The 11834-nt window shown below is 31.8% G+C and overlaps 1 protein-coding gene across 1 annotated transcript; it reads left to right on the top strand.

The window, feature by feature from the left end:
* Window positions 1–1598: 1598 nt before the first annotated feature.
* LOC146941024 (F-box/kelch-repeat protein At3g06240-like) lies at window positions 1599–5857 on the top strand. The gene is made up of 4 exons (XM_085754820.1): window positions 1599–1736; window positions 2236–3661; window positions 5416–5485; window positions 5578–5857. The coding sequence occupies exons 2-3, from the start codon at window positions 2238–2240 to the stop codon at window positions 5477–5479; spliced, it is 1488 nt and encodes a 495-aa protein (XP_085610946.1). The 5' UTR covers window positions 1599–1736; window positions 2236–2237; the 3' UTR covers window positions 5480–5485; window positions 5578–5857.
* Window positions 5858–11834: the final 5977 nt, after the last annotated feature.

The following is an 11834-nucleotide window of genomic DNA, read 5'->3' as shown; positions in this document are numbered from 1 at the left end:
CATTATTCTCCATAATTTTTCAGCATTAAAGGCGATATTTGAATCTACCGTATCTTGCCATCCTTTGAATTCATTTAAAAGCCATTCAAAGACTTTATTGATCATTCCCATACTGTTTTCTCCAGTTTGTTCTTCTTCAGGTTTTTCAGCCAGAAATTTATATACATTACCTTCTGTTCTACACAAAAGATAATTAAAAATCTGTTTTGGGTTTAGACATTTTAAATCACTATCTAACTGTATTTGGATAGTATTTTTATTATACCAGTTTCTTATGGCTTGAACAAGATTGTCAACACAATCAATATTTAGAATTCCACTTCCATCATTTACACTATGTTTAGGAATATAACTCATAGGAATTCTTTGGTATTTAGCTTAAGAAAATTCTCTATGGAATTCTGTATTCCAATTATAAGAGGGTCCTCTTTTTGTTCCTGAGCTTTCGCCCATTTCTAATTGTTCTATTTTAACGAAATTTCCATCGTCTTTTGATTCATCATCAGAACTAAAGTCGTAGACAAAATCTTCTAGATCTTTAGGTTCAGGTTCTTCCTTAATGGAATCTTTTTCACTTATGCCTAAAGTAGCCATAAGTTGGTCTAATTTTTCGAGTTGATACTCTATGTTTTCTTCTATACTCATTTTTTATAGTTAGTAAATAAAGTTTTTTCGATTTTTTCCTTATTCTCCCCCCTCTCTTGAAGAGAAAGATGTTGTTTACAACAATTTTTTATCAGATAATTTATCATGTCAGTGATATTGTTTAACTGATGGTTAAAAGAATGATATATATGAGGATATTTATGGTTCTCATTTTTGTTATAACACGGAAAATCTCTTTCCATATTTATCCAAGTTTCATGGGGTCTTTCTAATCCTTGCTCATAATCTTCTGTGAATAAACTATTTTGTTTAAAGATTTGAGGTAAGGTTTCAAGAAAAGAAATTTGTCTTTCAAATCTCTCATTTAATTTCTTAGTTTCGTCAAGCAAAGCCTTGACTCTGGTTGTGAGTGTATTGTTTTCTTCACTCATCTAGCTAATTCTTTAAGTTTATCCTTTAAATCTTTAGCTAATTCTTTATATTCATTATATAAAAAATGATCTTCAGTATCTTGGCTTTCATATAAATATTTTTGTAAAAAATATTCAGCCGTTTTATCACACCATCTAATTTGTGCTTTTACTAGTGTAATATCTTGATAATTTGGACATAGAATAAAAGGTTGTAAAATAAGCTTCCCTGTTGGGCCTTTAATAAATTCCATTATTTTATTTTAGACTTTTTAAGCCAGTTTTTGTGCAAACTGATTTAAAATGTTTGACTTCTTTGAAAAAATCATTTAGGTGACTGCACCGTAGAATTTCTTTTTTTTTTTAATTTTGGATATCATTTTTTACCAAACACGTCATAGAGGGTGTAACTATAAGTTACTTACACGCTCTATGATACACGTCATAGACAGTATCATAATTTAGTTTTATAATTTTGGATGTAACTAAAATTTTTTTAGAGGGTGTAACTAGAAAAATATCATTTTTTTAATTGTTTTTAAAAACACAGCAAAACGGCTTCGTTTTGCTTTCTGGGCCAAAAGAAACCATCGTGTTATCGCATAGGATGCTAATTACATAAACGGCTTCGTTCTACTTTCCGGGTCAAAAGTAACCCTCATTCAGCTTCGACAGAGAGAAATAGTGAAGTGTTACAGCGGCGGCGCTCTCTTCTCCAAGGTATTTCCTTCACTGGATTTTTACCAATCGTTCTTCGTTATTTATCAATCAATATTGTAATGTTTATAAGTAACCTATAACCCCTCTTTCTCTTTATCTACATCAATTTGTTTGCTAATTGGTTTATTAGTTCCCAAATTTCTCCGATTGAAGTTGTAATTTTTAATATGAAATTCATACGTCAAATTTTCATTGTTTTATTGAAAGATAGGAACTTTTTGTCTTCTAGTGTTTGATTCATAGTTTCGCTTTCGCCCTATATGATATCTATCCAATTCTTATTTTCAAATGATGTTGTAAATTTTAACTGGATTAATTAAGTAAATTGTCCTGTAAATATCAAAATTTTGTTTTTGGTCTCTACAACAAAAATTAAAATGACATTTTGGATATTTATAGGGATCATTTATTTAATTGATAACTTTTTATATGAAATTCATATTTTCTATGTGTTTAATTTACATATTTTGTTTATTTTCCTTTTTACAACTTAATGTAGCCATGCAACGAAAAAGGGATTCAATTGTCTCTGCAAGGGCTACTAGCCAAAGATGCAATGAAGCAAAAGCTAAAGTTGAAGGGGCAGAAAGTCACGACCTTTGCCCTTATTTTGATAATCTTCCATCCCACCTCACCGCCCACATTTTGCTTCAACTTCCCATAAAATCTCTTCTCATTTGTAGATGTGTGTGCATAATCTGGAAAACAATGATTTCAGAACCACAATTTGCTAAATTGCACTTTGAGCGATCACCAATTAGTCTCATGATTCGGACCCGTGGCTTAGATCGTGTGTCAAGAACCCTGCACCTTCTTGGGTGTGAGCCTGAAAAGTTTGAATTTGGAAGGAACAATCTTGTGAAGCTTGACCCCATATTTAAGCTTCCTCTTCGTTATGGGAAATTATTTAAGGAGAAAATGCACAAGATCAAGAATAAATCCATGCGCCTATTTCGTGGTCCTGGATTACTTTTGGAGAAAAATAACGACATGAACAATATTAGGGATCGGAAAAGCCTTTATATTGCTTGCAACATAGGTAATAGTAAATTTAATATTGTCAATTCTTGCAATGGTTTGCTTTGTTTGTCTAATCCATATACCGAAAACCCTTTAGTGATTTGCAACCCAGTCACGGGAGAGTTCATAAGACTTCCTGAAGCTACTACGACTCCTTTAAGATTAAATACAGATCGAGTAAGAATGCAAGGACAAGCAGGTTTTGGTTTCCAACCTAAAACTAATGAATATAAGGTGATAAAAATATGGATAAGACATGTTCAACGTGCCAATGATTGGGTGTTTGATCGTGTTATCCTCGAAATAAACACACTTGGAGCACCATCATGGAGAACTGTTGAAGTGGATCCTCGTATTTCTATTTCAAGCCTTAAGTATCCCACTTGTGTGAATGGTGTGCTTCACTGGATCAAATTTGAGGGGCAACAAAAGTCAATATTATGTTTTTGTTTTGAAGGTGAGAGGTTGCAGCCATTTCCTTCTCCTCCACACGTGTTTGGAATTCATGAAAATAGGCGTATTAGCATGGGAGAATTAAAGGGATTTCTTTACATTTGTGAGTTGAATTTTTTTGTTGATGTTACAATGTGGGTTATGAATGAGCATGGCATTGAAGAATCGTGGACTAAGGTTTACAACATTGAGACTTCGGTCAATTCTCTAGGCTATCCTATTTCACCGCGTTATGGTTTATGTTGGCTGGTAAAACCCTTTGATGCCATATTGTTATATCATTCATGCAATTGTTTTATCTACTTTGAACCTGAGAAATATGGATACAAAGTTTTTCGAATTCGTGGGACTCGTTCAAAATCTGTTGAAGTAATTCCACATATTCCAAGTCTAATATCATTGAAGGATGTTGTAAAAGGAGACAATATTGAACTGTTCAGCATTCATTCAAGGTAAGAACATAGTTTCTAATACTTTAATTTTATAGGGTAATTGAATCTGATTCTAATACGAAGTGGGTGTAGGTTGTTAACCATCGGATTCTAATCTGGTTTTTTTGGTCAAAACCAAGTGAGTGTAAATTGTTAATTCATTCCGTAGTATTTTTAGGTAGGTGTTAATATTTGTACATGTTTTTTATTTTTTAATTTGAGTTCTAATCTTAGTCATTCACTTTGATCTAACGGTTGAGATTTATCCTTATCATTCTCACATAAGATACCCATTCTCACTTGATATGAATAGGTAAATGAGTTTGAGAATTGATATAATAAGGAGAGGTACATGTGTTTTAAAATGTGATTTGTTAATCTCAACTATCTATTTTTGATCTAATGGTTGATAATTATTCTCATCATTTTCATATAAGATAGTCATTTACATCTTTGGCATTGACATTGAATGTAAAGAAAATCATGTGAACACAACCTTTCATTACTGCTCCCCCTGTCTCTAAATATAAACACTCATTTGACAAATAATTTGTTCTTATATCTAAGCCCCTTTTCAAATTACTAGATATTTTTATTGCTTATTTTCCAAGTAAACCCATAATTATTTGACTAAAAATTTGTCCATAAATATAAGCCAATTTTCAAATCACTAAATATATTTATTGTTTCTTTTTCAAATAAACCCCTAATTAATACCACCAAATGTTTTGGAATATGAAAAAACAAAATTTACTACTACATACATAAGGGTATTTTAGATACATTTATATATAAAATGAACACATTAACTACACTATCAACTTTTATTGATAAGAGTAACATGGGGAGTAAAGTAATTACCTCTTTAGAAATTTCCTTTATATTTTTCATGGAGAAGGAGAAAATGGCAGTTTATGGATCTTCATTAGTTGTTAAGTACTCCCTCCGTTACACACATATTAAGAAATGCAATGATTAGAATAAAGTGAATAGTAATTTTACCAAATTATCCCTTTCAACTATTGGTTTCTTTACTACTATCATAAATGCATAGTAAAAGTAATATTTTGGAAGTAGTGTATATAGGGTTACAATTGGAAAGGTGTGATTAATATTTCATTGGAAATCAAAAGTGACATTTATTTTGAAACAAATTATTTTTTCTAAAGTGACACTCATTTTGAAACGGAGGGAGTAGTAAATAGTTTCTCTGAGACTATTCCATCCGCAACAAATGGCAGTTTTTGCTAACATTACTTATCCATTGTTTCCTAGAGGAATGTTAGGGTCATACTCCCTAACACTTGAATTATTTTATTTTTTTAATTCAAGTAGAACATCTTTCAATATGGAACATTGTGGGCTGCGTCTCTCTTCACAAACTCCTAAATTGTTTTTGACTTGGAGGTTTTTTTTTTATTTTTTTATCTGGTTATGTTGAAGGAAAGCTGTCATCTACAATTGCTTCAATTATGGAATTCTTTTTGTGTTGTTTAATCCCTTTTTCTACAATGTTTGGATTTCAATTTTTTTTTCTCTACTACAATTTTGTATCCAAAGTAAAGCATATGTTTCAGAACATGTTTACATTTCCCAACCAATTTTTGTTTTGGGTTATAATTTGTTTGCTGGTTGGGCGCTTGAAGTTGCAGAAGAAGACGAAAAATTAAAGACCATTATTATTAAGAAAATAAAATAAATGGTTACACTCTATCAATCAAAGAATTTAAAAATAGCATTCCTCTTGTTCCCTAATATTGTTGTAATGTATATAGGTGTGCAAAGTATAAATTGTGGGAAGAAAGTGAAGTTCTTTTCTTGGCTCAAGAGTTTGCTTGAGACTTGGTAAGTACACGTTCTTCATCATCTTATGTGACTTGATAAATATACTTCCACATTACCTAGGCGTTATGTTATATTGGTGTTATTTTGTATAGGTGTGCAAAGTTTTAAACTGCAGTAAGTAAATGAAGATCTTGAATGATGACTTGACAAGTATCCTCTCTCCTTCGGTTGTGAGGCTTTTGGCGAAGAGTACAAATACTGTGAAGTAATTTCCACAAGTAGGCATGGTTATGCTAAATCACAATTTATGATTCAGCTATCTCGTTCTCGTTTTAAGTTGCAAATGATGTATTTTTTTTTTAAAACTTTAATCTAAATGTTCATTAGTCATAATTTAAGGATTTACGTCTTGTTTGCTTGGTTTAGACAAAATATATGATCATTGCTCATCTTTTTCATTGTATTTCGTGATCTCCTATATGTGTTTTTCTTCATCTTTCTCGTCTTCCTAGAATCCTAATCTTTAACAGCTCCTTGAAAAGGTTTTTTTGAAACCCTAAGTGTATTTGGTTGGGGGATTTGAAGGGGAGGGGATACTATAAATGAAGTTTGTTTGGTTCAACTTTTTTAGGATGGGATGATAGGGAAGTGGAGGAGAGGGGAAATGAAGGAATATGGATTCATTTCTGGTTCCCTTCAATTTGGGGTTTTTCATAGAGGGGAAGTTTTATTGGGTTGTGCACCTAGCTCACCAAACTGATCAATAACCTCCACTAAATTTTTGGATATCATCTTCTCCTTCAGAATGCCAATGGCATTCTGAAGGAGCTTAACCCACTTGGGTTGGCCTGGTGGTATTAGATTGGGTCTTGGGAGTGTGCTCCTTCGCAAGGTCTCAGGTTCGATTCTCTTCGGTGCTAATTTGAGTGGGCTATTTAGCTTCTTAAAAAAAAAAAAATAGTTGAGGAGATTTACTGCAGTAGATTCAGACTCAATTGTGGATATGAATCTATCTTGATTTGCAGTGATTTCCACAAGTCCAGGAATTCCCATACCTTCTGCTTTTTTAATCATCATACACACTCGTTTGCAGTGATTTCCACAAGTCCAGGAATTCCCATACCTTCTGCTTTTTTAATCATCATACACACTCGTATCATATATACGAGGAGAGATATATTGATTCCAAGAATAACTCTAAAGAGTTACTCAGAATCCCCACCCTTCATATTATCTTAATCTAATGAACTAGATTTAAGTCTTAATATTTATCATGTGGTCTTATCTTTCTTGACCATTCTCACATGATTTAGGTTTCCTTTTTGTACTCAAACCATTGTGCATTGCTAAAGGCAGTGGAGCTTAACACCACCACAACGCAAATGAAGATGAAAATGAAGATGTGTGAATGGGCTACTACTGTTGCATCAAACAATGAATCCAATGCTAATATTAGATTCAGAGATACTTCTTATCATGGATCATCGTCATCTTATAGGAGGGAATTAAACGAGACAAGCACATGTTTTATTTTTATTTTTTCAATTTTTTTTCATGTAATCTAATTTGTTCTTTCTGCACATGATCAATCGTCCATATATTCTATTATTTATCCTAACACTAGTGCATGTTATATCAAATACTAATTGTCACTAACCATTATATTTAAAGTTAGTTACATTAGTTAGTTGTTCTCATTAGCTCTTAATGAACCACTAAGTGGAGGAGGGACCGTGGGTTACCATATTGTTAGTCTAATTAGAGTTTATTTGTGTGATTAGTGTTTAGTTTTAGCATATTTTTAGTAGATTACTTGAACTACAAGTAACCTGACTTTTATGATTTGAAACTGGCAATTGGCTATAAATATGTCTCGCGTGTATCATTTATCAATAAATGAAACACTCTTTACATCCTACAAGTGGTATCAGGAGCCTCTCAAAGGGCCTTGATGACAAGTGGTATCAGGAGCCTCTCAAAGGGCCTTGATGAAAGTTAGTTCACCACACACTAAGCATGATGCTGGCCTTAGTTTATAGTCATCGAGTAATTGACAATAATATGAGGTTGGAGTTTGGCATGGATGATCAATGGGTGAAAATGAAGATGTGTGAACGGGATATATCTGATGCATCAAACAATGAAATCAATGTTACTCTTAGTGTGTTTGGACGAGATAATTCAAATTTAAAAGAATTTAAAATTCTTAACAATTTAAAAGATTCAATTGAATTTTGTTTGAATTAAGTAATAAAAAATAGTGATGTTATATGACACCATACGTTAACCACACGATATGCACAACACACAACTTTTCGCTACGCATGCAGGGGCAGCAGAGCTAGTGGTGTCATGGCCTCCTCAAAGTTAATTTTTTTTTAATAAGTATATATACACATTTTTAACTAAATGTTATCTAGCTTTGTTTTGTACCATCCGACAATTTTAGGACTTTGGTAGTTGGCACTTTGTGATGGTGTTGGTGTTTTTGCCTTTTTGATAAACTATAACACGTCTTTCAATGACACCCACTCAATGTACTCAAGGTTATATTGGTAATACCAGAAATAGACGATTTTTTTTTTACGGGAACAAACAATTTTAGAATTAGTTTTGGACCTGACCAAGGCGCAATCCTCTGGATCCTAAGTCCACTATTATATCTAAGGTCCGACAAGACACCCCAAATGCTATTATATTTTACGAGCAATAGCTACATCGCACAAAATAATAGATGTGTAAGACATCGAACTACTGTTATAGTCTACGAGCACCAAGTCACACAGTTTTCTAGAGGTGCTCTTGATCCAACGGTCATCCGGACGTTGAGCCACAAGGGCAAAACAAACATATCCACGCCATATGGTCTAGAAATAGGGTGTGCCACGCTGAAAACAAGTTACATCCTTTCATTCTGGGAAATCTCATCAAAGCTCGTTAAAATCTGACTAACTTGAGCGTATGAGTGCCTTTGTATATAAAATCCCTTCGCACCAGTGAAGGATATGCTTGAACCATGGAAAACCTCTGCAGCTATTGCTTCACACCACCTCTAGGCTCCAACAGACTCTTTTGTTCTGTCAGGAACAATGGAGTCTTCTATACAAACAAGCCATTTTGTTTTTGTAATCTTAATGATCGTAAGTTCAAATCAACTGGTAGAAGAACATATTGACCATATACTAGTTTAAAAGGAGTAATATCAATAGTTACTTTGGGAGAATTTTGGTATGCCCAAAGGACTTGACCTAAGAGTTTCATGCCAATTTCAAGAATTTTGATTAATGTGTACAAAATTATCATACATACAAACAATATTAGTCTTTGTTATTAGGTCAACAAATATTTTTGAATGATTTTTTCAAGACACAAATTATAACATTAAAAAAAGTTCATCCCCAAAAATTAGGAATTTTTCCCTTAAAAAAAATTGATGTTTTTTACATGGGACTAGTTAAATAAGAATCTTTTAAACGTCAAAAGCTCAAAATAAAAGTAACAAAAATCTTAGAAATAGAAATCAAATTTTTATCTCATTTTTGTGGGAAGATTTTTTATATTGTCCTAAATATACGTGAAAGAAAAATCTCTTAAAATTGTATATTGACTTAACAAGGACTTAAACTCCACAAAGAATAACTTCACATGGACTAAAAACAATGCAATTTTTTGTGTTATATTCAATTCATGAATTTGAAGTGATAGATCTTGTTGTTTAAAACCAATTGTGATCTTAAAATATTATACATGCCCTCTCTCTTATCTCTTTTCTCCGTCCCAAATCCTAGTCGTTACCATTTTTCTCTATCAAAAAAGGGTGATTTACGGTTGATTTTGATTCAAAATCACCCCTTCAAATTGTTTTTTTTTCTCTTTTAGTTAGGCATGGCAACAAAACTCATACCCGTGGGTATCAGCCAAACCAAACCCAATTTCACAGGTTTTCCCCGCTTTAACTGAGTTTGAGTGTGGGTATGAGTTTTGCCCTATTTCAAAACATGAGTATTGGACGGGTAATGGGGATATAGGTACCCACCCCGAACCCATATCTAAACTCATCCCGAATATAAAAAATCAATTTATTACCCTTTATATAAATAGAAACTCAAATCCTAAATCATTTCACTCATACAGTTGGAGTCTCAATTTGTTGGATGACCCTCATTTTTTTGATTTCTCTCTCAACTCATTCCACATCTCACATCCTCAGTTTCTCTCTTCTCCATCACCATAACTGTTGATCGGCATCACTTACTTGTTGGATAATGTATTACAACATTGCGCCTGAGGTTGAAAACACGTCCCCATAACAAATTATGCACTGCGGGGATGGGGATGGGGCGAGGATACTCGAATCCGTCAAGGAGATGGACGAGAATCGATTTCTTATCCCTGTTGGATATGTGTATTTGAGAGTAGTGTATGGAGGCGGGAAAGGTAAAACACGTCCCCACCCTGCCCCATTGTCATGCCTGCTTTTAGTTAAATAAGCGATTTTTGCATATTTTTTTTGTCTTCATTCGTTTTTTTTTATTTTGTCGTCTTTGCATGACTCTGTTTGTTTTGATTTACCGTCTTTGTATGGTGTGTTTTCTATTTTTCATCTTAGCGCGATGTTTATTTGATTGAAAGATTAATTTTAATCAAATGTAGATTCAATCAATGACATTGGTGTCATCAATGCTGTAGATCCAGAGATTTGAATATAGTAATATTTGCAGGCATAAATACTATGCCGTTTTATATTACTAACAAGAATGTTATGAGTTCGTTTGCAGATTTTAGTAAATTTGAATTTATATTGTATCAATATACTATATCGATTTGAATAAATGAACGCCGTTCATTTTTGTAAAAAAAAAAAAAAAAACTGCGATCTTGTACCAAAAACCAATTATGATCCAAAACAAAAATCCTTCAATGTCGAGGTTTAAAACAAATTTATTGTGCATTTAACTGCGATCTAACTACTTTTTTTCAAATTGAATCGAAGATTCACGATCACGCACCAAGTAATACTGATTAGAAAATTAGATGCATGTTTTGTTCATGCTATTTAGAAAATTAGTTGAATCTTAATCCGATTTTGACAGTAATTATGATGATGAATACTTATTGATGAATTTTCCAAAGATTTTTTTTTGTTTTTGAAGGGACCCAAAAAGAAATTATTTTGGAGAGAGACTAAGATATGGAGTAACTAGTTACACATCGAGAGACTAAAATGACTGTTTTACCATTTTGTTACTTTCAATGTGGTCCCTATGCCACATCATTTATCTGGCCTGTCTAAAATATTTGTCACCTCATCAGATAACGAATTGCACATTCAAGAACTGTTTTGTATTTAATCATGAGTCATGGACCTTGTTTGACAGCGACATGTAGAGTCGGGGGCCAAAGTGATCATTTACCCGCAACATAAAATATAAAAACCATGATTACATTTTTAGAACAATTAAATTTTTTAAAAAATAATAATAATTCCATCAAAAAAAAATAATAATAATTTGAATTAAAACTATGAAAGTTGTCTAGAAAGTCGATGGTCAATTAATAGTTTATTTGAAAAGTCAAAGTTGTTGAAATATTAGTATTTTGTAAAAATATTTTTACTATTTATTTATTGTTCAAATTTTTTTTTTACTATTTATTTATATTCTAATATATTATGTTAACATATATATATATATATATATATATATATATATATATAATTAATGTGTCAAAAAAATATTTATTTTAATTACATTATCCTTTTTTAAAGAGAATGAATATATTAAATATTTATTAATATAAATGATTTTTTAAAAAATTAAATAAATGAGTTAGATAACGAAGATATACTATATATATGATTACAATATACATTAACACAACACAATTTATCTCTTATTAACATTTGAAGAGAGCAAAGGCAAATTAATATTTTGGATCGAGGAAGGATCACAACTCAAAGTGCTCCTTAGTTAAATTCTCTTTCAGTGTGTTTCACAGTTACTATCAAGACATCATTAGCAATGAATTCAGGTATTCATAATATCTTTGATATATCAACATGTCATATATAGATCTTAGTGTATTTTTTTTTTTTTGAAACAATAGATCATACTCCGTAGTATATATGCGTGCCCATATATATATATATATATATATATATATATATATATATATATATATATATATATATATATATATATATATATATATATATATATATAGGGCATTTCAAGTGAGAGGAGTCTTATTGTGAGAGATGAGAGGATTAAATCCTAACCCTTGGATTCACATCAACGGTTCAGATTTAGTATTTTTAATAAACTCTGCTCGTATCCAATTAAGTTAAATTATTATTTTTGATCAAGATTCAAATTGATCCAGCATCTGAATTTATATCCAATAATTGTTA

Source organism: Medicago sativa, chromosome 3, assembly GCF_051527215.1.
Source record: "Medicago sativa cultivar Bolivia chromosome 3, Bolivia_mono, whole genome shotgun sequence".
NCBI lineage: Eukaryota > Viridiplantae > Streptophyta > Magnoliopsida > Fabales > Fabaceae > Medicago > Medicago sativa.
Note: the sequence above shows the minus strand (reverse complement) of the source record. Positions and strands in the feature narration are given on the sequence as shown.